The sequence below is a fragment of the Cyanistes caeruleus genome, chromosome 7, assembly GCF_971803275.1.
Source record: "Cyanistes caeruleus chromosome 7, bCyaCae1.hap1.1, whole genome shotgun sequence".
Taxonomy (NCBI): Eukaryota; Metazoa; Chordata; class Aves; order Passeriformes; family Paridae; genus Cyanistes; species Cyanistes caeruleus.
In genome coordinates this window covers 10,734,164-10,759,487 of record NC_141707.1, presented here as the reverse complement: position 1 = coordinate 10,759,487, position 25,324 = coordinate 10,734,164, and the positions used below count along the sequence as shown (strand labels likewise).

The window sequence follows — 25,324 nt, the reverse complement described above, 5'->3', positions numbered from 1 at the left end:
GTAAGGTAGGGTAATGTAAGGTAATGTAAAATAAGGTAATGTAAGGTAAGATAATGTAAGGTAATGTAAGGTAGGGTAATGTAAGGTAAGGTAATGTAAGGTAAGGTAATGTAAGATAAGGGAATGTAATGTAAGGTAATGTAAAATAAGGTAATGTAAGGTAAGGTAATGTAAGGTAATGTAATGTAAGATAATGTAAGGTAAGATAATGTAAGGTAATGTAATGTAAGGTAATGTAAGGTAGGGTAATGTAAGGTAATGTAAGATAAAGGAATGTAATGTAAAATAAGGTAATGTAAGGTAAGATAATGTAAGGTAAGATAATGTAAGGTAATGTAAGGTAGGGTAATGTAAGGTAAGGTAATGTAAGGTAAGGTAATGTAAGATAAGGGAATGTAATGTAATGTAAGGTGATGTAAAATAAGGTAATGTCTAGTAAGGTAATGTAATGTAATATAAGGTAAGGTAAAGTAATGTAAGGGTAATGTAAGGTAAGGTAATGTAATGTAAAGTAAGGTAAGGTAATGTAAGGTAATATAAGGGTATATAATGTAAGGGTAATGTAAGATAATGTAAGGTAAGGTATTGTAATGGTAATGTAATCTGCAATGTAATGTAATCTGCAATGTAATCTGCAATGTAATGTATTCTGCAATGTAATGTAATCTGTAATGTAATCTGTAATTTAATGTAATCTGTAATGTAGTCTGTAATGTTATCTGTAATGTAATCTGTAATGTAATATAATCTGTAATGTAATATAATGTAATGTAATGTAATGTAATATGAAAGACAGCCTTTCATCCCACAGCAGTTGGATACCAGACATTTAAAGCCTGATCTTATGCATGTAAACACAAATAACTGCAAATTCATCTCTGGACTAAAAAGCATTAAACCTCCCAACACCCCAAATACATTCATTACTTTTGTGTCTCCATTTTTATCACTTTTTTGCATCTCTAGGCTATTTTTAGCAGCTGGGTTAAGGTTGAGGCTGTAGTTGCAGTGAAGGGCTCTCACCTTGGCTCCTGCCATCCCGGGTGGGCCGCTGGGGCCACGCAGGCCTGGCAGACCCGTGTTTCCCCGGCCGCCAACGATGCCTTGAGGACCTGGCTCACCTGGTGCCCCCTGTTTGAGAAAAGGTCACTTCAATCACTGGGAGCATCTTTACCATTCCATAGGTGGCTGCTTGTTCTGGACACATACAATCCACATCTCCTGGTGGAATAGTCCATGGCTGAAGGGACACTTACCCTTTCTCCTCGTGCTCCTGGGGGCCCTTTTTCTCCTGGTGTGCCAGGCTCACCTCTGATTCCAGCAGGTCCTGGACCTCCAGGAGCACCAGAACTACCAGGGGGTCCAGGAGGCCCATCCTTGCCTGCAGGCCCTGCGTTACCAGGAGGACCCGGGCTACCCTAAAAGAAGTTTTAAGAAGGAAAGTGTGAGCTGCACGCATGTACTGGCATTGGTCTCATGAAAGCTAGCCAGACCTGAGTCATTGCCTGAGGGCAGATTTAGGGTCCAGCCCCGTCCACACAAATCTGTTCTGGTGTTGTAAGAGAAACCTTTCATGTATCAGTTTCACAACTGGTGTTTTTTATCCCTGCTGTCAGGACATACCCCTGCACATTTTGGATGCCCAGTGCCTGTAATGCATCCAACATGGGGTACACATTCCTTACTCATGGCTGTACCACAGAAATTGGAAATAGGAGCAGGCCCTTCTGCTTTCTTGAATCTCTCCTGCCATATGCCTTTAATAGGGTGTCTCGGGCATGTGCACAATGAAATGTCTTTCATTACAGTCTTAGCTGAGCCAATGAATGGAAAGAATTGCACTGACTCTAATGGTACCTTAATTAAAATCCTACTTTCTATTCCATACCATAAGGAGGGTAAACTCATTTTTGCAGATTTTTTTCCTGAAGCACAACCATCATATTCAGAATTGTTTTTGCATAATATATTTTAATATATTAATATGTGTCTAAATCTATCCACAAAGTGAGACTGAAAGAAAAGGGGGATAAACCAACTTACATTGTTACCAGGGGGACCAGGTAGACCACGGGCACCAGGGAAACCAGCAGCACCCTAGAGGAGATCAATACTTTAAGTTTTCATTTTCTGAAGACTGGAAAAACAGGATCAAATTGATTTTTACAAATATGATGAGTTTAAATTATAGTCATATTTTGTTTGAAACCTGAATTAAATGTCCTGAGGCAGAACAATAAGTCACTATTTTTTTTTTTTTTTTGCAATGAGAGGTCACATATTCTCCTCAAACTTGAGCTAATGGGTTTTGAGAAGTTAGCCAAGATGGAAAGTAAATATAGTAACTGTTGAAATAAGCCATTGTAGAGTTTTGAGTCATTGTGTCAAAAGCTATTTTGTCACCTTACTTATATTAAAGTCAATAAATAATAGTAACCCAGATCACTAAGGAGTTAAACTTTAATTACTCCTTCTATTGCACTTTAAATATCCTTGACCTGCCAATACTAAAGTCATTGAAGTTCTCATTTTTCATTTACATCACATTACAACATATTACTGTAATAAATAGAGGCATTTAGCAGCGACTAAATTGAAGAGATACTCACAGGCCCACCAGGAGATCCACGGTCTCCTTTTATTCCTTGGGGACCAGGTGGACCCTACATGGAAAGAAGTAGATAAAGCAAATTATTTGATAAAGATGAAAATGACAGAAAGTCTCAATAAGTTTCAGGCAGTTCATCTCTTTGCACTTGGGCCCAGCACCCTGAGGCTGAGGGAGGGCTGAAGAAACCTCTCTGTAGCAACAAGGAACAGCAAACACTTACTGGGGCACCAGGGCCGCCCTGTGGACCTGCTGCTCCAGGGGGTCCGGCCTCTCCTCTTAGACCAGGGGGGCCTCTTTCTCCTTTACCACCAGGTTCCCCATTTTGGCCCTGTAGAAAAATTATATTGTTTTATTACCATTCAAAAAAGCAGATGATACCGTGGCAAGAAACACTATCCAGGTATTCTGAAGGGAATTTAAATATTAAATTAAGTGTGAATGCAGTTGAACTCTACTGCCCTACCAGCGCAGGAGTGGAAGGACAAAACCATGGCACCCTAGGTGTGCCTGAGTACAGGAAGGGTAGTGTAGACACTTACTGGGGCTCCAGGGAAGCCAGCAGGCCCAGGAAGACCTTGTTCTCCTCGTTCACCCTGTGGAAAACCACATCTCAGCAGTGGAAGATATCAGAAAGATAAACTTCACTTTAAAAGTTAGAGAATACTACAAGTAAGGCTGCTGAAGTTTCTTTGTCTTACTAGCCTTTGGAGGAAAAATCCCAAACATCTGATCCAAAACAACGGTTGCTCCAAAGTGCTAAACAAAACTGTTCAGGAATTATCTGATAATTATCTAAAATGTGGTAAACTTAACACAGCTACACCAGTATAAACCCTGAACACAATCCATGGTGTTCAACTGAGATCCCAAAATGTTAAATATAAAAAAAAATAAATAAGAGTATTTCTAAAAGTTTACTTAAGTCAAGATGAACATTACTGTTGCTCACACTCTTGCCTTGCCCTGCCTTCTGACCCCTTTGCAGTATTAAAAGCCCTGATTTTCTGAAGCCTTTAGTCCTTATAAATCCCAAGCGCCCACAGGAGCTAAATGTGCTGAGTTTATTTACAACCCAAGCCCCGTGCATTGCTGATAGGTTTGGTGCAGCACTGATGTGTACACCAGGCAAGAGGAGCCACGGTGAAGTTATCCAGGAAGAAAAGTTCTGTCACTTACAGGACCTCCACGGGAACCCATCGGGCCAGGGGCACCTGCTGGACCAGTCTCTCCCTGCAAGGAACAAGGATGGTCACGGGGTGTTTGTTTTCCTCTGGGGCTCTTTCCAGTTCAAACCCCATTATGAGGATGCTTTACCTTATCTCCAGGTGGGCCGGCAGGACCAGGAGGACCGATGGGACCTACATTGCCCTAAACAATTGGAAAATTAGAAAATGATGTATTTTGTAGCAAAATATGATAATGTTAACTCCTCAGTTTTGATGAGTACTGTCTATGTTTCAGTGTAAACAGACTGCCAAAGATACTTAATTGAAGCAATTGTACAGTGCCAAATGTACTTGCACACCATGTTTTGGAGTGATGCTCTTAAATCACACCATTTTGCAGTGTGAGAGATCTCCAGCTGAATGATTCTTTCTTTCCCTCACCATCCAAACCTAATCCAAATCCACCTGAAATTAATAGGTGTACAATAAAATAGGCATACAATAAAAGTGACCTGTTGCCCTAATTTTCAGACAGATAATTGATCCACATTTCTTCATCTCAAATTCAGCATCTCCTTACTAGCTCCCTGACTTATTTCTTTCTTGAAAATTTAATGTATACCTTATGGTCTGAAATAAATTTTTTATATTTCTTCCAACTCAACCAAGCAGCAATTGCATATTTGTCATCCCTCATTACTTTCATGTTTATACTGCCTGGTGTAGTGATTTGATATATGTATCTATTTCAAGCGTCTGTTTCATGTGTATTTGCTATATAGGTGTATAAATAGATCATATTTAGTAACCCATAAGAGTATTCTGTATGAGAATATTTACTATAGATGTCTTCTTGTGATTCATTATAACATCTGTCGGGTAGATTTTCTCTCTCATATGATTTCTTTCTCTCTAAAACATTGTCCCAGTCAACTACAACCTTTCTCCAAACAATTCCATTACATTTACCCAAAGAGTGGCAATCACAAAAAGTAGTATTAGGGCTAATTTAGTTTACAAACCCAGTTTTGCACTGCTGGAATGAAACACAATGAAATTACCACTTCAGCTGTCCTAGATAGTATTATTCACTGTGAGTTTACTGATGTCCTAAGAGCTGGCTGTGTAAAGGTGATGGATAAACTGTGGAATGCTTAAATACTCACTCTCTCTCCTCTTGCACCAGGAAGGCCGTCAGCACCTTTACCACCAGGTTCTCCCTAGGAAGTTTAAGACATAAAAACCATGAGCAAAAAGGAATCATGAGATGAGCTGAAATGGGGGGGAAGGATCTCATACTCAGGGTCTGTCAGTAGCCAGATTTCCTTAATGAAACTGGGGATGATATTTTGCCTAGTATTCAGCATCAGTTATTACATTCTTTAATGTGAAAAAAACCCACAAATTGATTCAAAATTAAGTCCAGGATGAATTGTCTTCCCATGGTATGACCTATACTCATCATTAATTAGATTCATTAGAACTGGTTTGATGTTCCCAAAACATCAAAGACAACATCCCCCAAGAGATCCAGTGCAGCAAAATCTCTAGCACGTATTAAACTGAGGGAAAACCCCCATATTTTTCAACATCTAGGATCCACATCCCATTGCTAAATCAAGAGTACTACTGCACAATCTGCACCTCTGAAATCAGGACAAAGTGAGAGGGTGGACAAACACAGCGCCTTGTGGGATGCTAACATTAAATTAGCATAAAATCAAAAGTGTGTGTGTGTGTTACCCTCTCCCCTTTTGGTCCAGGACTTCCAGAAGCTCCTCTTTCTCCTGGCATTCCCTGTAAGCCAGGTAGTCCTGTGCCTCCAGGGGGGCCAGGTGGGCCAGGAGGACCCTAAGGAGTAACAAAAATTAATTAGAAAAAACAAAATTAACACAAATGGTAGCAGAATAACAGAAAAGGAAGAAATTCTGTGGGTACCTTGGCACCTTCTGTGCCAGCAGGACCAGGTCCACCTCTTGTTCCAGGAGGTCCTGGAGGACCTTGTGCTCCACGTTCTCCTGGGATACCATTTTCACCCTGTGATAAAAAATGTATTACTCTTTGTTTCCAGGCTCATATTTTGTTAATTCATTTATGTCATTACAAAATATGCTTTATTATTTACCTTTGGGCCTGGGAATCCAGGTCCTCCAATATCACCTTTTGGCCCCTGGTTACGAGAAAATAAATGTAAGTTATCCATGAACTTAGAACATCTGCATGGCGGTTGCCATCCCTGTCATTCCCCAAATCAAACTTTGCTGCTCTGAGGAGAGCTGAGAGCTGTCTGAATTTGGAAATATAATTTAGGAAGAACTCCTCATTAATTTTTTGTTACTTAAAGAAAAAGGAATTACTACTTACTGGCTCTCCAGGCTTTCCGTTCTCTCCAGCTGGTCCTGGTCCACCAGGCAATCCCTATATGAAGAAACAGTATTACTCATGTTACACAGATAAGTTATGCATTTTCCATCTTCAGATTTTTGGTTTTGACATGAAGATGTGTGGCCAGCTCATTCCAGTCCTTCAGAAAGAAGATGGAAATTTGACAGCTACGGGGTTTAGGTGACACAGTCTGAGCTAACCACCTGGTTTGCAATGATCTATGATGCAGTAACTTTTTTCAAGTGGTTGATCTGTTATATTCCATGATATTCAAAATAGGATGGTATCTGGCACTCCAATGTAAATGTTCAGATGCCTATATTTATTGTTTTTAAAAAAATTTGTGTATTTGTGTTAGTCTATTAGGAAGAATCAGAAAACAATAAACACACAGCACCTGGAGGCCAGGTGGGCCTGCTGCTCCTGGTTCTCCTCTCTCCCCAGAAGCACCCTAGAATCAAAAAAATGAGGAAGAAAATCCATGAACTTGCCTGAGAACACTTCCCAACATATAAACACTTCCACGTCACTTCTAATCTATGACTCCTAATTGTGACCTGATGATGACACTGAGCAAGCTCAAAAACTAACGAATGTTGGTGTTGTGGTATTTGCTCTTTTCAGTCCATCTCTTAGATATGATCCAGCAGACACATTTTAACTTGATAGGAGTTTGAAATGCTACAAACATTAAAGGGAGCAACAATGCACTTCTGCTTGAGGAGACCAAGAGCTCTAAACTGAATTTTCATTTCAATCTATACCAGGTATATCTGACTCAAGTTTCTCCCACCAAAGTCTTGAACATTTGTTCAATATTAAAATAATACTTTTAAAAAAACAAAAAAGAGGTCTTTTTTTTGTCTTCATAAAAGGAGGTTTCTTTATATCATTATAAATATTTCCCTTCCACTAAATTCCCAGGGCCTATCTGTAGCTACCAGACCCCTGATCATTGCCTCAGATGGGCCCACCACACTTACAGTAGGTCCTGGAGGACCTGGAAGGCCAACATCACCATTCTTCCCAGCAAGACCCTATTCAAAGACAAAATTAGGTTATGGTTAGAGAGTGATACCATTTTTGTAAGACTCATCAAGTTATTTTTAATATTGTACCATTATAAAACAAAGTATCAGCAAAACTTACAGGTGGTCCAGGTGGTCCACCAGGGCCTCTTTCTCCGTTCTTGCCTGGTGCCCCCTTACAAAAAAGAAAGAGTACATTTGAAATATTTGTTTCTGGTCAGTGGGCAATAGTCTAAAGCAGCAGCATGAGATAACACCATTATGGAGCAATTTAGGTTAACATTTGACTCATCAAGCATCAGCACAGAAGAGGAGAAATCCCACTCACCTCATTGCCCTTAGGACCAGGGAAACCCATCACACCTGGCTGGCCACGTGGGCCTGGAGGGCCTGGTGGGCCAGAGCGTCCAGATTCACCCTGATTGCCCTGGGATAAGCAAAAAAGAAAGGAAGCATCTATGGCATCTGTGAGGTGAAATAAAGCAATCCCCAGGTCTCATCAAACATTGAGTGGGGGGGAGACACTTCAAAACTCATTGTGGGTTTTGTATTGCAGCTTGTGCCCCATCTACTCTGTATTTCACACAGTATGGAATGACAGAGTTTGCAGGCTGCTGTTACAATGATGCAGCATAAAAAGGGCTCTGGTAGTTAAAGCAAACAGAGAGGAAACAATTAATCTGGCTGTGATAACAACCTGTCATGTGGATACTGTGGGATGAGGGTAGGGCTGGGTCAGCAGGAGGACTAGGATAAAATATTTGCACAATGTACATACGGGAGGGCCAGGTTTCCCATCACTTCCAGGGCTTCCTGGAATTCCGGGCAAGCCCTGCAAATTGAAGGAAATAAAAGAGTGTTATACTTCAGTTTAAGACATACATGACCAGCAGCTCATTTGCTTTAATTACAAATAAGCCAAAAATATAATACTTATGTATATGGAATTACTTAAATTAATGTCTAAATTAATTATTTAAACATTTAACTCTATTTACATAATAATTGAAATATAAACATATTTAAATAAAACCCCTAAATACCTAATGTTAGAATTTGCTGAAATGTAAAGAGCTAATACAGAAACTCATCCAATGCTAATTCATATTAAGGACATTTCTCTTGGCAGGGCCTGGCATGCTCTGGGAGCTCCCCAAAGCCTCCTGACTCCATTGTGGCAGTGTCCTGGGAGTGCCCTGTGCCTCTCCATGGTTGTCCCACCATGAATGGATGCTACTGCTGCCTAAAGGAGCTCACAGGAAGGATTTCTAGTTGGACTCCTCTATTGTATCAGCTCAGATGAGTAATTTCTAACAGAGTTTATCCCATTTTCTTGGGGATGTCCTGTCTTACTCTCATTCCAGGAAGACCTGGGCCTCCGTCTTGTCCACGCTCTCCTGCCGGTCCGCTGGGGCCAGGGGGACCTGGGCTGCCACGCTCTCCTGCAGGACCCTGGAGAGAGATGTGGAGATTCACAGCAAGGGAATCAGCATCACCTTGAATCTGAAATTGTGCATCCAAATTCACATGGATTCTCCAAAAGTTTGGAGGACTTTTCTGGAGGAAGATTTATACCTTTTCACCTGGAAGTCCATTGCTACCGGGTAAGCCACGGAAGCCAGGGGAGCCCTGCCAGATAAAAGAACAAACTATGCATCATAGGCAGTATGACACAGGTAATAGCAACTGGGTTTTCTTCAAAACTATTCACCATTAGACTTATCATTATGAAAATAAACAGGAAAAAAAAAAATATTAGAGGCATTTCACTACTGTAGTAAGGACTGCAGAGCATTTTGTCTTTGATTGCAGTGATCCTGTTGAAATTATAGTGTGTCCTCCTTTATTTATGAGTTTTCTAAAATACTATAAAAAAACAAAAATCACATTCAGTATTGAGCAATTATTTTCCTCCAATACTGAGAAGAGCTCTGCTGTATTGTTTTAATACTTATATTTACTACTGTCTTTATAAAAGAAATTTGAATTATATATTTCATTTTACAGCCCCCTTTATATGTTTAGTATGATTAATTAGTTCATTATGCATATTTGGTTTCGTCATAGCTTCAGCAAATATTGCAATCAATTATTAAGTTAGGACTTACAAATAGATCAGCACAATTTCCTTTGTTTCTGATGGGAACAGAAATCTAAAATTTGTAATGATGTTGCTATTTATTTTGTTCAATAAAAGAATTAATGGATTCCACTGTGAGAATTATTAATTTTTTTGAAAATTATTTAATATGCTAGCCAAAAAACCCATTTGCAGCTGAAATATTATAACATAGAAGACATCTTGACAATTTTGCTGTTACTGATATTGAAGACGTATTAACAACAGAGGTGTTGACATAAAGACATATCTTGAATATAGAAGAATTTACATTAATTTCACTTCCCAGAGCAGAAATTCTTTTGTTTATTTTTGTTAACTGAGAAGTAATTTTGAAATTTTGATTATTTGTTCCCCTTGTAGCTCTCATAGTTTATATAGTTTTGCTTCTCAGCAAAACTCTTTTGGTAAAACTTCCAGAAATATAAGACCACTGGTGCTTCTATATCAAAACCAGAAATAAATGAATTTATTTCCAACTGAGGTAGATCCAAGAGCTGCAATTCAGAGGAGCAGCTAGATAAGAATTTTCCCTAGTTTTGTAACCCAGTTCCTTATCTGGAATTTGCTGAGAAGATATGTGGAGCCAAATTTCTCCTGGAAGTGTTTTGAACGGTGGAATTTTCTGTCTCTGTGTTAGCTCAAAAAGGTTGTGTACCACAGCTCACCCTTTCTCCAGGGGTACCAGGTACTCCGTTCTGCCCGGGTTCACCATTTGCACCTCTTTTCCCTTCCTCACCAGGAGGCCCAGGAGCACCTGGGGTGCCGTTTTCACCCTGGCAGCAACAGAAACCAAGCCCATCAGTGGATTAGAAGTCTCCAAAAGAACCAAACAGGTTTCATATGGGGAATGATTCAGGGTTCAGACTTCCTTGAAAGAAGTCTCTGGACACATTCTGAAATCACTTACACGTTCACCTTTTGGTCCTGGCTCTCCTTTTGCTCCATCCTTACCAGGGTCTCCCTTAAAAGATAGAAAATCCCATTTAAATTATGGGTTGCTACTGGGCATCATTCTAGAGCTACTCTACATATTGAAATACATGGAAGCAGACCTGATATTTCAAATTATTGACTCCTTTTTTTTTAATTTAACATTCTTGAAAGGAATCAGCATGCACTGGCTGAACCTGTAAGTGGAAGTCGTGGGACTCCTTAAAAATCCAGTAAAGGAAAGAAGTGATACAATCTTAAACACCATTGAGTAAAATTTTATGTCTGTTCCTGAGCTATTTCAGACATCATTGAGTCATTTGTTTAAAGTCCCTGAATATTCTCTCTGACAAAGAGCTACATGTGATGTAAGGCTGTAAGAAAAGGGCTTGCTGGGGTAAGTGACAGTGTAAGACCATACAACCTATGGGGTTTAGTGGGCTGTGGACTCAGCCCTTGGGAATTAAAACAGGTGAAAATAGGATTGTAAAACAACAGATTGTGTCTGATGTAGCCAATTTAAACAAGCAGTATCTGAATTGGCAGATAATTTAGGAAAGCAATTAGGTATTATTAACATATTGATGTATAATCATTATATATAAAAATACCTATATGTATGAAACAAAATATGTTATATCTTTATAAAAATAATTGCCTATTTTCATTATAAAATAATTTATTAGATCATTTCAAGTGAATAGGAGAAGATCAATGATATTTTAATGGTATTAGGCTTACTTCCACCACATTTGTTTGTACAACCAGTGTAAATACCATTAGTAACTCACCGGACTGCCTTTCGCCCCGGGATTTCCACTTGCTCCTGGAGGACCTGGAAGACCACGGCCTCCTGGCAGCCCAGGAGCACCAGGAATACCAGATGGTCCCTGGAGAGAGAGAGAGCAGACAGAGATAAAGTGAGAACGGCATTGATGGACTCCACCCAGTCCAAACAGTGATGCTCACCAACACAGTGCAGCAACGGCAGTGATGTGAAAAGTACTCACCATTTCACCCTTGTTGCCAGGGCTTCCAGCTCTTCCAGGAGGGCCCTGCAAAAATAAATATCTGAGTAACCAACACTGCTAACCCAGGAGCAGAACAAAGGACTCCTAGGGCTCTGTGAAGAGGACCTCCCAGGCATCAAGTCTTATTGATGTACCTGAGGCCCAGGTGGCCCAGCATGACCCTGAGGACCAGGTTCTCCTCTCTCTCCAGGACTACCACTAACACCAGCAGGACCAGGAGGACCAGCTTCACCCTATGGAAAAAAACAGTAAAAGGAGAAACTGAAGGCATTTTAGTCATCTCCAGGGCAATCAGCATTAAACTAATGGTTTCTACCACTTAGTGGTGTTTTGTTGTGGGCATTCATGAAGATGATGAGGATCAGGTTTGTCTCATGCTGCATATGGCAGCACATCTGTTCTAGGCTTGCAAACAGTGTAATAGCAGCCAGGAAAAGGAGGGCTCATAAAATAATGATATAGAGTGACATAATGTGTGTAACTAGAGAAAGGACCAAATCCCATGCAGTTATGTGTCTTTAGCTGAGTACCTTAAAACCTGGAGAGCCTGGAAATCCTGCGGTTCCAGGGGGACCTGGGGGACCCTGAAAAGTGGAAGAAGTACTATTAATGTAAAAAGTAAAAGCCATATGGAATTAATCTTAAGTTTAAAAAGAGAGTCTGATTATGGGATTTTTCTCTGAGTAAGGAAACACCTGGAAAATAGCAAATATAAATCATGCTGTAAAAGATGAAATTTGGCTAGTCCTGAAATATCACACCTACATCTTAGTTACCCTGACTTTTACATGTTTAGCTGAATTTCTGTGCTTTAAATTGAAAACCATGAAATCTATCATTAAGGAGATTAAGTTATAAAAAAACTTCCAAAATTTGTTCTAATTATAAAAAAAGAAGGAGAAAAGAAAGCCAATATAGCTGTTACACACAAGTGGATATGCTCAGGTTTCTAGGCAGATGGGAAAGAAAAGGGGTTGCCAACTCCAGACAGCTAAATTATTTATTTGATAAGATCATTCAAAATTTGATCTTCATGAAGTATAGAAATTCTATCCATCTATATGTTTGTTCTCTGAGAATAATCTGGGTTTGAATTTTTGCATTTTCTGATTTACAGTGTTAAAGCTTTCCTATTGCACTATGTCCTTTAAGTATATTAACCAACACAGTTATGAAATACAATGAAATAAAATGCTCATTCTTGAACAAGTGCATCCCAATTTCAGGTTTGCTGGTACTGCAGAACATCAGCTAGAAGTAATCAGACTAAAGCAATACAAATACTGAAAGTCACAGTTGTCTTACAGGTGGGCCTGCTGCTCCTGGAGATCCGTCTTTGCCGTGGGCACCCTACAGAAAGAAGAGAGGTGTTGGGTAAAGAGCACTACCCAGGACACAGAACACACTTCCTTTCATGCCCGTGACTCAGAGACCATATTTTTGTGTCTGTACTTTCCTACTTAGTTGACTAAGACCCAAGGATTCCTTAAAGAGGAAATTCCAAAGTAATAATTAATTAAATATTTTGTGAAGGAATATCCAACACTTTATGTGACTTGTGCTGAGATAGGAAGATATAAAAACATATTTTTATTAATTTTCTAAGGAAACAACAACTATGAAGCATAGTCTGTGTGAATAAATAAGATCTTCCTCTCTGCTTCTCTTTGCCAATCCTGAGCTTATGCTGAGAAACTGAACTCTTCCTCAATGTGTAATGATTTTAAAAAGTGAAACAGGAAATAAGAGGTGAACATGTTGTGGGTTAGAGGTGTTGCATCTTTAATTGGGGACTGAAAAGTTTTCGTGTGAGATTTTTACTGATGCTATAGTTTTTTACTCCTTTGCATTACAACTGCTTTAAGGAAGTAGGGAATTCTCAATTTATTGAATCCAAATATCTGCTGCCTCTGTTGATGAGAACAATGTCTGCAATTACTTACAGGGCCACCAGGATTCCCAGGTCTTCCTCTTTCTCCAGCTGGACCTCTTGGTCCCTAGAAATCATGTCAAAAGGGATCTGTTAAATGGCTTCTAAAATAAGGTGACTGAGCAAAGAGACATAGCTCTTTTTTGTGTAACTCACTATTGTCCACTGCATGTGGTGGAGTAATTACAGTTAAAAGAATGAGGAACAACTCAGCTAACATTCAAACACTCCAGGATGCACATATTTACCGGTTGGCCCGGTGCTCCATTTACTCCAGGAAGACCAGTTTCACCCTGTTACAGAGAGAAAACAAAATGAACTTTGGTGAGAACATTTTTTGGTTTAAAGTGGAAGACACACAGAAGAAAGCCCAATTTGTTATCACTTCCTATGGGGTGCTGGGTGTCCTCAGCATGAACTGAGTTCTCAGAAGTCTAAACAAGTGTCAAATTAAAAATTAAACAGGAAATAAAAATAAGAAAGATGCAGTTTTTAAAATGCTGTGCAAGGGAGTCAGATGACTGAGAAATGTCCTTTCATTTTGGGGTCTCATATTTGTTATGGCTGGAAAATTGGGACATGATGTGGTTCAGAATGTCTAACTCCTTTGGAATGACTCATATTCTTTTCATGGAGATATGAAATGGGTTTCTTTAATGTTTATTGTATTTTAATAATTGTTCAAGATGCAAAGCACATCTATAGAACAAATAATCAGGGTCATTACCTAGAAAGATGACATTCTAAATTTTTACCTTTGGACCAGGAGCTCCACTGTCACCTTTGGCACCATCTTTTCCATCAAAACCCTGTGGGAAAGCAAAACCATGTCTGTGAATTGTATTCCTCCTGCATTCTGAAAAACTTGGTTCATTTTGGCAAAATATTAAGCCCCCAAAAGGGACTTATTTTCAATATTGAGTGCTATCAGCTGTTGGAACCTTTTTGGCATTAAGGATGAAACTCTACAACTGAGATAACCAGAATAAACTTGAATCTTTGTTATGGAAGTTCAGATTACATTTTACAGTAATTAACTTTACTTCTATGATTCAGCCTTGGAAATAATGACTGAAAGATCACAACTGTGCAACACCATAATTCAAGGAGAGTAACAGACCCAGCTATAATCAATATACTCAATACTTACTCGCTGGCCTTTCATCCCAGGCATCCCAGGCATTCCAGGGTGTCCCTTGTGACCCTAAACACATAAATATAGAAAGATTAATAAATCATGTACTTATTATATTAAGGTCACAAGCCAATGTTCACTGTGTGTCTTGTTCACTTGACTAACTTGATATGGGAAAACAAAATTCTAATCTATGATTAGAAGACCATTATTATTGGGAGATTTTTTCCATACCGGTAACCCAGGGATTCCACGGTCTCCATTCCTGCCTGGTCTTCCTGGTTCTCCCTGTTGAAAGAAAATAATTTTATTTTTAGTGTTTTGTTATTAATTGGCTTACAGGCAAAGCACCAGTTGTGGTAGAACAAGGTGAGTTGGAATAAGCAGGTGAAATTTCCACCAAAGACAGTGGTGCTTTTGCAAATCCTCTCAGGGTGACAGTTCACTCTGCCACTGCCTTCTGGAAAACAACTGCCAGAATTTATAAACTCAGCTTCTAACAAGGTTCTAGTTAATTTCTGAGTTACTTCAAGACAACCTTTAGCAAGAGACGATCCCAGAAAACTTATTTTTCTCAGTAAAACACTCAAAATGGAGAGAAGCTGTAGATGTTTGTGCCTTGCCTTGTACCCCCCCTGTTCAGGACTCACTCAGCTGTGACACAGACAATGGTGTCAATGGCTGTAAGTCCCATAATAAGATCTAAAGGGAGCAGAAAGCTTACACAACTGTCTGATTTTCTTTATAACCGCTAATTTATTTTGCACCAAATAAATAGTAGGATTCATGCTTATATTGGTTGGGTTTTTTTAAATCAATCAAATTGCCTGCTAAAATTAGACATTTTATGGAATAGACAGACCTTATGTAAGCCAAATTTACTTTGCTAAAGTCATGTTGCAAAATGGAGAAATCAGGAGATGTTAAAAATTCTCAAATGCAATAATATCAATGTGGTCTGTTGTCTTACAACTTAATGAACTTTTTTTTTTCTTCCTATTTATTAATAACTGGATGAATAATAGTGAACTTACATCTTTTCCTGGTGGACCAACTGGGCCTATCATTCCAACAGGGCCTGGAGGTCCCTGTAGAAAAGTAATTAATATTAACTACAATAATAACAAATATTAAGTCTTTTTCAAACTATGAATGCATCATAAATACTTGTACATTTGACATGCATCATAATAAAAAGCTAGGATAAACTGCAAATTTTCCATCCACTGCAGCAGTGACAGAGATTCATGCTTTTAAGATCATGTCTTTAACATACACAGTGATAGTGAATGATACATACGGGAGGGCCAGGTTGTCCTGGTTCTCCAGGGGAGCCCTGGTATCCAGCAGAGCCCTGGAATGCAGCAAAAAACTCAGTTGAGATGTGAACAAGTACATGCACCATTTCATAGTGGTGTTATATTTTATAATCTCATAATTGTAAGGAAAACTGTAGTCAGATCAGTTAACAAATGACCAAAGGTGAAATTACCAGAACCAGGTAGAACATGACTCCATGAAAAGAGAATTAAACTGTTCCTCCAAAAGGAGATTGATGCTGAAAAACTCAGACCCTTGGTATGTTCACTGAATGTGCATCCCACTTTCCTTTACCTCCTGTTAAAATTTTGTATGGATAGACATTTGGGAATGTCATTGATGTCAGGAAAGGCATGTCTTCAAATAATGTTAGCTGGCACCCCATGGACTTGCAGAGATCTCAAGGGGTACACAAGGATTTAAGCCAGCACAGTGTATTGATCTCAGCTCTTGAGTTTTGGTGATGCTACAGCTCAAGATGACTTTTATGCATAAAATTCTTCATCATAGTATCCAGATTAATCTGTTGAAAAGGTACTTAATATTTATGACAGAGAAAAGGAGGAGCTCATAAAAGAATACAAGATGATTACAAAAAGATTACTGTTACTTACAGGGGGACCTGCATGACCAGGTGGGCCAGGGGGGCCACTGGGGCCAGGGGGTCCTGGAAAGCCACTCTATAGAGCAGATGAAAAAATAAAAAGTAGTTACATTAATGTAATATAGCTATAAAGCTTAATAGAGTTGCAATAGTCATCAATAACTGCGAAATAAATTTTACATAATTAGTTCAGAGAAAAATCCTTGGTGACCTGCACTTGGTGCAGTAAAAAGGAAGCAGCAGTACATTCACACAGTGCTGAAGAAATACATTGTCTAGTTGTCCCTTCAGAAAAGGCTTCACTGGGTTGCTCCTTGCAGGCTTGGCTAACCTAGTCCCAAGGTATTTTCATAGCTGCAGCTTTTAATTTTTCTGTCACTATTGCCTTTCTCTAGATCCCAGAGGGATTCTCAGAACTCTGCTTTTTAGCTGCCTGAAGGGGAAGAATAGGAAGCAGAACTGAATTTGTTAGACAGAGTAAATGAGTGTCAGTTTCTCTGCCATGTAACTGGGCTTAATTAGCCCAACACTAGAGATTCCCAATGACCTAGAGATACACTGAATTAAGGCCATATTTTTGTTGTTGTCAGTAAGACAAACATTTTCACCTGTGAAATCTTTTCTGAACTTTAACACTACTAAGCCATAAGAAAGAAATGGGGCCCGGACTAACCAAAATCTCAATATTTCTACTTGTTGTAGCAACAACCACAAAAGCATTTGGTACTGCAAGACAGAAAACATTTGAAAATTAACACAGTGGTTTGCTGCAGCTGTAGGGGCTTCTTTAAAAAAAAGCTTTTGTTAAATTAAACTCTTCACATGTTTCCTATAGCCAAAAGAATCACATGTATGGATGATACGAGGATCACTGCGTGCTGCAGTAGTGGCAGAATATTCCATAGTTGGTGTTGCACATAATGTGTTTCATGGGATATTGTCATATTGTGTCAGAAAAGGTCATGTATTACAATTTTATGAACCTAATTTTTAAAATAGAGGATTATCAGTATTGCTGTAATATAGTGGCATATGTAGGACAGTACACCACTATACTACAAAAATAAATAATATTAATTCACAGTTGCCTTTTGTCTAAAAAAGTGAGCCATTTTAATATTTGCTATTTTCTAGGATGAGAAGCGCAGCAAGAGGCAGAGCTGTGAGTTTGGAAAATGGGGTTGCCTCTGATATGTGAATACAATGAGCAGTCCCTGTAAATTATTAGAACTGATTTGGTATAAGGTACCTATAGATCCAACCAGAATTAAAGCCATCAACTCATCAGTAGCAATCAATCAATTAGACATATGGCTATAAACAAATGAGATATTTTTTTTCAAGTTACACAAGTTTTTTTCAAGTTGAGGAGATAAACTGATAGTTAGGGGTGTGCTTGCTGCTAGAATCTCCAGACTTTGAAAAGATGAACATCCTCCAGTTAGAGAATGTGCACTGGTGGAAAGAGACAAAGACAACATGTGGAGGTTACAAGGGCAAGTGAAGAGAAACTGTGATGTAAAGCACAAAATCAGTCTACAAGTGGTGTAAAGCCATGGGAATGCAGAAATGGAGAGATGTGTGACTGAGGAAATAGCAGGCATGGTAACCACACATGGCCAGTGTTGGTACCATATTTTATTGTTTTGCTGATACTGCGAATTGTTTTGGATATTTATTCATTAGGAGTGAATTTACATTGAAAACGGATAAATTTATAAAATAATAAAGAAATTATTCTATGTAATGCAAATTATAAATGTTATTTAGCTCTAGTGATTTCAGCCACATCTGCCTGCAACTGCTGGTACTTACTTTGAGGTCACATATGCTATGATGCAATATAAAAGCCCTTATGACCTGAAAATATACAGACAACCCCGAAGATGTTTTAGAGCGCTCAATAATGTATTTTGGTGGGGTTTTTTAACCTCAGTCCAGGAGTCAGAGCACAAGAAATCACTAATCACTTCCAGGGAAAAAGCCAAAATAGAGGGTAGTTAACCACAGTTGTTAACTGAAGGTGTCTCCGTTATCTGCCTGGTTCAGCACATCCCATATTAAGACATCATGTAGCAGAATGGAGATGGTATGACAGCTGTAGGAGAAAACTGTGAGGAGTGAATACAAATAAATGAATAAAGAAGGAGAAAAATGGATAATTGAAGAAGACAAATGCATGTATGATCATATTAGCAAATGAAGGAGGCAGAAATAAACAGATTAAAATAAAGGTGAGAAAATGATGACTATATTTCAGGAAAAAGAGCTGTTGTAATTACCAAACCTTATTTCACAAGATGATCCTTCCTTCCTTCCCTCCCTCCCTCCCAACTGCCTTAATAAGCTACAACATGTGATAGCCAAACCATGGTATGCAGAATTGGGCTGAAAAGAATGATTATGCTTAATGAAGCACAGCCAATTTCCAATAGCAGCAATTCACCACACCCTCTCTGTAGCAGATTGTCTGAATCAACAACACTTCATGTTGAATGTCTCTAAATCCCAGGGCCTAAAAGGAGAACCATGAGGTGAAACATTCAGACTTATATTACACATGAAGCATAGCTCAAGTATAACTCTTTGAGGCAGTCCATGCTTTTTCTCACTTAAAAATCTGAAAATCTTGGAGCAGGTCTAGCAGGCAGATACAGCATCCTTAGCACACAGCCTGAGTAGCTGTGGGTAAAAAAATGGTAATGGCAATTTTAAAAAGAAAAAGTGAAAATATTTTGAGTTTTGGCATGAATAAAATTTATAAGAAGGGTTTATTCACTTATTATCAGGCAAGTTTGAATTGTGAAAAAGTTAGCAAGTATGGAATATCATAGTAAAGACAAATGATACTGAGTGGGCGAAGGAAGATTAAAGGCAGTGGGAGAGGTAAACATTATTGAAAGGAAGGGAAGAAATCAGTGCAAAAATATCAAGCACATGAGACTGGGAAAAATGTTTAGGTAGTATAAGAATGTGAATCACAGAGATCAAGAAAAGGAAGGTAAGAAACTAAAGAAAGGAAGTGAAAAATAAAAAATCTAGATGACCTATAGCTACTTTCTAGAATAGTATTGCTGAACAATCTTGTGCCTTATATCACATTCAACTATATGCAGGCAATAATTAAATGAAAATTTAGATTAAAATCAGGATACATACACATCCAAGGTATAATCTACGAATGGAAAATTTGTTCTTTAAAAAGAAGAAAGCAGAGAAAAAAAGCTTTATCATCTTACAATGGCTTGTGGGTACCCGAGACCAGCTCCACCTGCCTTCACATCGTAGGAGTCATACTGTGGAGAGAAACTCTGCAAAAGAAATAGAGAAAAAAAGAAAAAAAAAAGAAAAAAAGAAAGGAAAAGAAAAGAAAATATGTGATTGCTACAAACCAAGTAATTATTTTCTTACAATGGTATGGCAAATGCATAGAACTAACTAACTCATTTGTATCTGCTGAGTAGTACTAGCTTGACATGTAGCTGCCATATATTTACATAAGAGAAGCCCAGCCAATGTCTTCTTTCTGAGGTCATGGTGACATTAGCTTCCTAGGCTGGGCACATCCATTTTTCTTCTTGACAGCTGGGCCTCAGCTGAACCATAAAATTATCTTTTTCTCTCCTTTTACTTTGGTTTGACTCCTTCTTAGCTTCTTTCCCCATTTTCTCTGTCTCTTTTCTGTTGGACTTGTCACACAAGAAAGTTGATGAAATATTTTCTATTGCATTAAAGAACAAAATTGTTTATTATTCTTATAATTATCCTGCTTTTTTTTACCTGAGCCTAATGGATGGCTCATTTCACACGAGCAGACAGTCAAATGATGTGGCATTTACGGCAGTGATGCATTATTGGCCCACAGGTGGTTGAGCAGGAAGGGTTGAACACATGCAGTGCTCTGCCTGCTCTCACAAACCATTGTGGATCCAGCTCCTGCACTGACCAGGTGCAAGACTCCTGTGCTCCTGATACCAGCTCTCCTGTCAGGATCCAATAGCACATCTTTGATACAGTGTTGGAATGGGAGACTAATTCAGCCTGTTTTCTGTGTTTGCCTCTCCAAACCCCAAACCAGTGTCACTGGTGCTCACTGGGACTTAACTGATCCAGAGCTCAGAGGCAATCCCTCTTAGAAATAAATAAAAATGAGACATCTTTACTCAGTTTCTGGCTTACTTAGGAGTGGGAAGCATATATGGAAGTTATAATCAGTGGCCTGTATTCAAAAGTAGCAATTGTTTTAACATACAATTTTTATCAGCTTTGTGCTAAAGAAGTCCCATCCAGTAAATCTGTGCTTGGTGGCCTGCAGGGATGACAATGTCATCTTGTAACAAACCACTGCCTGGGGCTCAGTGCTAATAAACTTTAGCTACAATCAGCTCTCTTCCTGTCTGTGCCCAGCTCTTCTGAAATGACTTCAGCATCCAGTGAGCCAGAAATGAAGAGGCACTGTGACAAAGAGATACTTGCGTGGCCCTTCCCTGCGAGCAGAGGAGCAGTGCTTCAGTCTAGCCTCATTGGAATGTTCTGTTATTAAACATGAACTGCTGGAATATAGGAAAGTAGGAGACTTCCCTAATCATTAAACTTAGGAGGAAATCCTCCATCACACTCTTTCTGATCAGATTATTTCTGAGTTACCTAAATCCTTCAGCAGATCTGGCCCCAAAAGTTTTAAAATTAAGGTAAGGCAGAGATTTAATTGCGCTCCAGACATTTTATGGACAAACCCCCAAAACAACAGCAAAACCCCACCGACCACCCAGCTCTGTTTTCCAAAGGCACAAATGGGATGGATGCCACCAAAAGCAAAGCACTGGGAAGGTGCAAGGGACAGCTGCCTACAGCATTGCTTTGCATGGCTCTGAGCAGCAAGGTAGAAGCTGAACATAACAATTACTTACTCCTCCACTTATACTGGGACACGACTGGCAGATTCCAGGGGGCCCAGGAGCTCCAGGGCTCCCTGGCTGTCCTGGTGGGCCAGGGGGACCATTTCTGCCTGGAATTCCAGGAGAACCCTGCAAAGACACAAACAGAGCAGATATAGATGCTGTCACTTGCCTCCAGCTGCAAGGACATTGAGGGACAAAGCTCTCCATTTTTAACAGTCTGTGTGACTGTGGTGGGAAACGTCTCCTAAACAAGGCCATAACCAAACATTCAGGGAAGAGAGACAAAATTCACATGTGGAAACACTTGGTTGCTGAAAACTTTTTACATCTGATATCTAATCAAACACATCAGAAATATTTAGCAGTTCAGTTCCTGAATCTGGAATTATTACTGTTAGTGGAATCTTAAAGATATTTTTTCTCCTTCTGTAAAGAAATAAAACATAACAAGTGTGATACAGTTGGACTAAACTGTGTTCTTGCAGTTTAAATTTTTGAGAGTGTTGTTGAAGCTAAAAGTTCTACTTCAAAATAACTATATGGTACAGTCCTGCTGCAGACAGTTCAGACATCAATGAAAGCAGGATATCTTGGCAGCTTGAATGGGATATCTAGCACTAGAGGAAGGGGGTTTTGATTTTGTTAGTTTCCTTGGGGGGGAAAAAAAAGCTGCACTTACAGGGTCTCCTTTGGGGCCTCGGCTGACTACTCCAGGAGTCTACAAAAAATAAAAAGGAAAGGTAATTAAATTAAAAAAAGAGAATCAAAATAAAACAAAAAAAATGCACCCATAAAAAAGAATTAAGTGCTTAAACATTTGAATATAGTTTTTTCACATGTTCCATTAATGCTTATTCAGTATATTTAAAAGCTGTAGGGTTTTTGGTCAGTCAATCTACTCTTCCTTGGATCATCCATAGAATTACACCTTCCCTGGAGGCAAAAACATGACACTAATAAAGTCAGTACAACTTTGCTATTGAGTACAATGGGGACTCAATCCAGCATGTGAAGTCTGATGAGCTAATTTTAAATTCTCAGATCTACTGCTCCAATTTATTTATTTTTCAATTAGTAATTCAGTTACATGTTACTACCTGGATGCTCAATTTTTGTGTTCAGCTACTACCAGTAGCAAAGAATATTCAGCTGAAATGATCTTGGGTCTTTCAACATGGCATTTCCTTACACACCACCCAAGGCCATCAGAACAGCTTCCAATGGCCTGACCAAACTCCTGCACCAGAGAGAGGCTGGGGGAATATGTCACATGTTCTTCATTAACAGGAGCTCCAGAACTGATGAGTTTCTAAACACAAGAGAGGAGGTGCACTTAAATCTCTGGCATGCCTGTCTATACCACTCATTTCCACCTCTCAACACATTCAGTGAAATAGCTCAGGGGATCCTGGAAGCAGTGGAGTACTGCTAGTGAGGTGCAAATAAGACTAGGTGATGTATCTGTGTGTGGCATTCCATGTGTAAACAGATGTGTTGTAGGGCTGCAGAAATGCATCTTCTATCTCTTCCTCACATCTCTTTTGCTCTCTTATTTTCTAGATAAGGATCTTCAATGCCTCTGTGGCAACCTAGGTGTTTTAACAGAACCTCATGGATCTTTAACACTGGTGAAATGTTCAGATAGGCTGAAAGCTCAGTACAACTGGCTCACTCACTGAAACACTTAGACAGGGGGCTTGGCATGTACTAACATTCTTGATTTTCCTGAGGCTAAGTTGCTGCAACTGGTTTATATAATGTTGGTGTCTATAAAAAGATGGAGATTAATTATGTATATACAGTATAATCACCTTTCCTTCACAGGGCGTTAAGTCAGCAATAAGCCTGCAAAAGGAAATTTACTCTGTGATGTTGTAGAATTGAGTTGATAAGAAATGCAGACTCAAAGATGCTAGGAAACTCCTCTAATTTTCTTTGAATCTGTATTGGCATTATTTTCATGGATATAGACTGAGTGTGAAGTAAAAAGTAAGGTGTTTACATTATTCCTATGCTTTTCCATACAATGAAAAATGTAACAGCTAGTTGCTTCCCTCTCTCCATTTCTACTATTTTGATGCCTGTTCTCTACATAAAACTGAGCTGGAAGACTTAACATTGTCAGCTGTATTGTCCATCCTAAGTATTTGCCTAAATTCAGAAAGTGGCACTGAAAAGTAAAGCATTTAAGAGCATCTAAGCCAAAGTGAACTGAGGTTGACATGCATCAAGAAGGCAGCAACATCAAAGAAAGAGCAGTGAGAATAAACTTACTCTTGGAGGTGGCGTTGTTGTTTGTGGACAAACTGGACAGCACTCTCCAAATGGAATCTCTGGGTTGGGGCAGTCCAGCTCCTGATCATCACAGATGATGTCATCGCAGAGAACAGATCCCGAGTCGCACACGCAGATTTGGCATGGCTCTGGTTTCCAAACATCCCTGTCAGCATAAGCCTGCCCAAGATGGGTACATCCCGTGACTGGAAAGAGACAAAATTGTGTTGGATGTTATTTCAAATGTGTTTTCCAAATTACAAATGAGAAACGTGAAAACTGTTGGATAGTTTGTCTAGTTTTCTGGTTCATGTGTGCGAAGTAAAAGGCCAAATGCTGCTCTTCAGGCACTGGGGGGATCTGTTATATTAATTGCAGAGTCTGCTCTGGGTCTATAAACAGACATCAATGGAAACCTCCTGGAGCTGAGCCAAAGCCCAATTAAATCTCTGATAATCTTCCATCCTGAGTAATTTTAGTGTCAGACTGAGTTACTGTCTAATTAGCAATCAAATTCTCTGCTGCAGCTAAAGAGTAAATGCGACAAAGCTCTCCAGCAAGAGTGCCACTGGCCCCACGTGCCAGCAGGAGCACTTGCACATGGATGTGGAATAAGCCATCTGTCCAGCATCAGCTCCTGTCTTCAGCATCTTGCAGTAATAGCTGCCACCAAGGGGTTTCAAAGAGTTTTTTGAAAGCCAGTGTATGTGACAGATCTGAAGGAACATTCACGTTAATTGCCCAAGTGGTTTGCAATTACTGTATCAGCTGGCCTGCTCAAATGTTACAAGTGTCTTTTGTTCAGAAAAAAACATTGCTCATCTGTAATATTAATGTAATGTTCTTAAATGCCCTGGCTTTGTGAATTCCTTCCAACAGATGTTTTGCTGATCAAACTTGTTATAGACTATGAATATGAAAAGGCTGACAAAAACTGCCTTGACACATTAAATTTGGGGTTGGTATTTTCTTAGAAAAACATGATCAAAAAAGCCAGGGCATTTAAGAACCCAATATAAAATAACACTTAAGAGCATCTAATTTGAGTTTTACAAGCTCAATTTAAGTTTTGTAGATGTTATTAGAAGTCTTAGATTGCAAACATAAGTATCAGTGAATGTCATGAATAATATAATAAGATTTTCTTTCATGGATAATTAAAAATAATTCAGTTTATAAAAACAACATTCTGGAGAAGGAGCTATTTTTGTGCCTACACCATTCTTAAACTTAAATACAGGGGTAATTTACCTACTATACACCACCCTTCAAAAAGAAAAACAAAATGACAAAAGCTGTAATTCAAATCTCTGACATTAAAATTGCCACTTGCTCCAGGCAGAAATTTCTGAATATCATCAAACTGTAATGGCCACAATTATCTAGTATGAGACTCAACCCAAATTTATTGCAGTTCCTTCCTATGGATTATGCAGTCTCCTTTTTTTTGTCCCTGCATCTTTAATCTTTCTTTTTAATCTTTCCACCACTGCATCAGCACCCCGGTCTCTTTAGTTCCTTTTTCTTCCTGTCTGTATTTGTGGGTGGGTGTTCCCATTCCACACCAATGCTCTTTGGCAATGTCCACACTTAGATGTGTTTCCTCTCTTCTCATGCTTCCTCTGCATTTCACTTTTCCCATAACATGTAACTTCCCTTTCCATCTTCAGCAAATCCTCTTTTATTTTGTACCTGAGCAGTTCCCCTTTATTGCCATGTGCTCAGCTGAGCTTAGTTTGCCTCTGCTCCCTTCCCACTTCCTCATTCAGCTGGTTTTTCTTGGTTGTATTAACCTGGCATCTTCCTCTATTTCACCCATGAAATTCATTACCTCCCATGAACTCTGGAAGGGCAAGGGGGAATTCAGTCATGGTTCCCTGAGGGGAG

General features: G+C 39.2%; 1 protein-coding gene across 1 annotated transcript in view; it reads right to left on the bottom strand.

The window, feature by feature from the left end:
- COL3A1 (collagen type III alpha 1 chain) overlaps positions 1-25,324 on the bottom strand; it is a 50,715-nt gene that overhangs the window by 9,045 nt on the left and 16,346 nt on the right. Inside the window, exons 2-40 of the mRNA XM_086898331.1 lie at positions 23,438-23,643; positions 21,843-21,881; positions 21,173-21,289; positions 19,502-19,573; positions 16,273-16,338; positions 15,639-15,692; positions 15,373-15,426; positions 14,573-14,626; positions 14,354-14,407; positions 13,959-14,012; positions 13,452-13,496; positions 13,217-13,270; positions 12,579-12,623; positions 11,804-11,857; positions 11,408-11,506; positions 11,253-11,297; positions 11,034-11,132; positions 10,220-10,273; positions 9,978-10,085; positions 8,766-8,819; positions 8,544-8,642; positions 7,969-8,022; positions 7,519-7,617; positions 7,312-7,365; positions 7,146-7,199; positions 6,560-6,613; positions 6,142-6,195; positions 5,903-5,947; positions 5,716-5,814; positions 5,521-5,628; positions 4,944-4,997; positions 3,926-3,979; positions 3,788-3,841; positions 3,151-3,204; positions 2,832-2,939; positions 2,610-2,663; positions 2,044-2,097; positions 1,257-1,418; positions 1,024-1,131 (exon numbers count right to left, since the gene is read on the bottom strand). Of these exons, the coding sequence (XP_086754457.1) occupies positions 1,024-1,131; positions 1,257-1,418; positions 2,044-2,097; positions 2,610-2,663; positions 2,832-2,939; positions 3,151-3,204; positions 3,788-3,841; positions 3,926-3,979; positions 4,944-4,997; positions 5,521-5,628; positions 5,716-5,814; positions 5,903-5,947; positions 6,142-6,195; positions 6,560-6,613; positions 7,146-7,199; positions 7,312-7,365; positions 7,519-7,617; positions 7,969-8,022; positions 8,544-8,642; positions 8,766-8,819; positions 9,978-10,085; positions 10,220-10,273; positions 11,034-11,132; positions 11,253-11,297; positions 11,408-11,506; positions 11,804-11,857; positions 12,579-12,623; positions 13,217-13,270; positions 13,452-13,496; positions 13,959-14,012; positions 14,354-14,407; positions 14,573-14,626; positions 15,373-15,426; positions 15,639-15,692; positions 16,273-16,338; positions 19,502-19,573; positions 21,173-21,289; positions 21,843-21,881; positions 23,438-23,643 (2,849 nt within the window). The remainder of the gene's footprint in view (positions 1-1,023; positions 1,132-1,256; positions 1,419-2,043; positions 2,098-2,609; positions 2,664-2,831; positions 2,940-3,150; positions 3,205-3,787; positions 3,842-3,925; positions 3,980-4,943; positions 4,998-5,520; positions 5,629-5,715; positions 5,815-5,902; positions 5,948-6,141; positions 6,196-6,559; positions 6,614-7,145; positions 7,200-7,311; positions 7,366-7,518; positions 7,618-7,968; positions 8,023-8,543; positions 8,643-8,765; positions 8,820-9,977; positions 10,086-10,219; positions 10,274-11,033; positions 11,133-11,252; positions 11,298-11,407; positions 11,507-11,803; positions 11,858-12,578; positions 12,624-13,216; positions 13,271-13,451; positions 13,497-13,958; positions 14,013-14,353; positions 14,408-14,572; positions 14,627-15,372; positions 15,427-15,638; positions 15,693-16,272; positions 16,339-19,501; positions 19,574-21,172; positions 21,290-21,842; positions 21,882-23,437; positions 23,644-25,324) is intronic.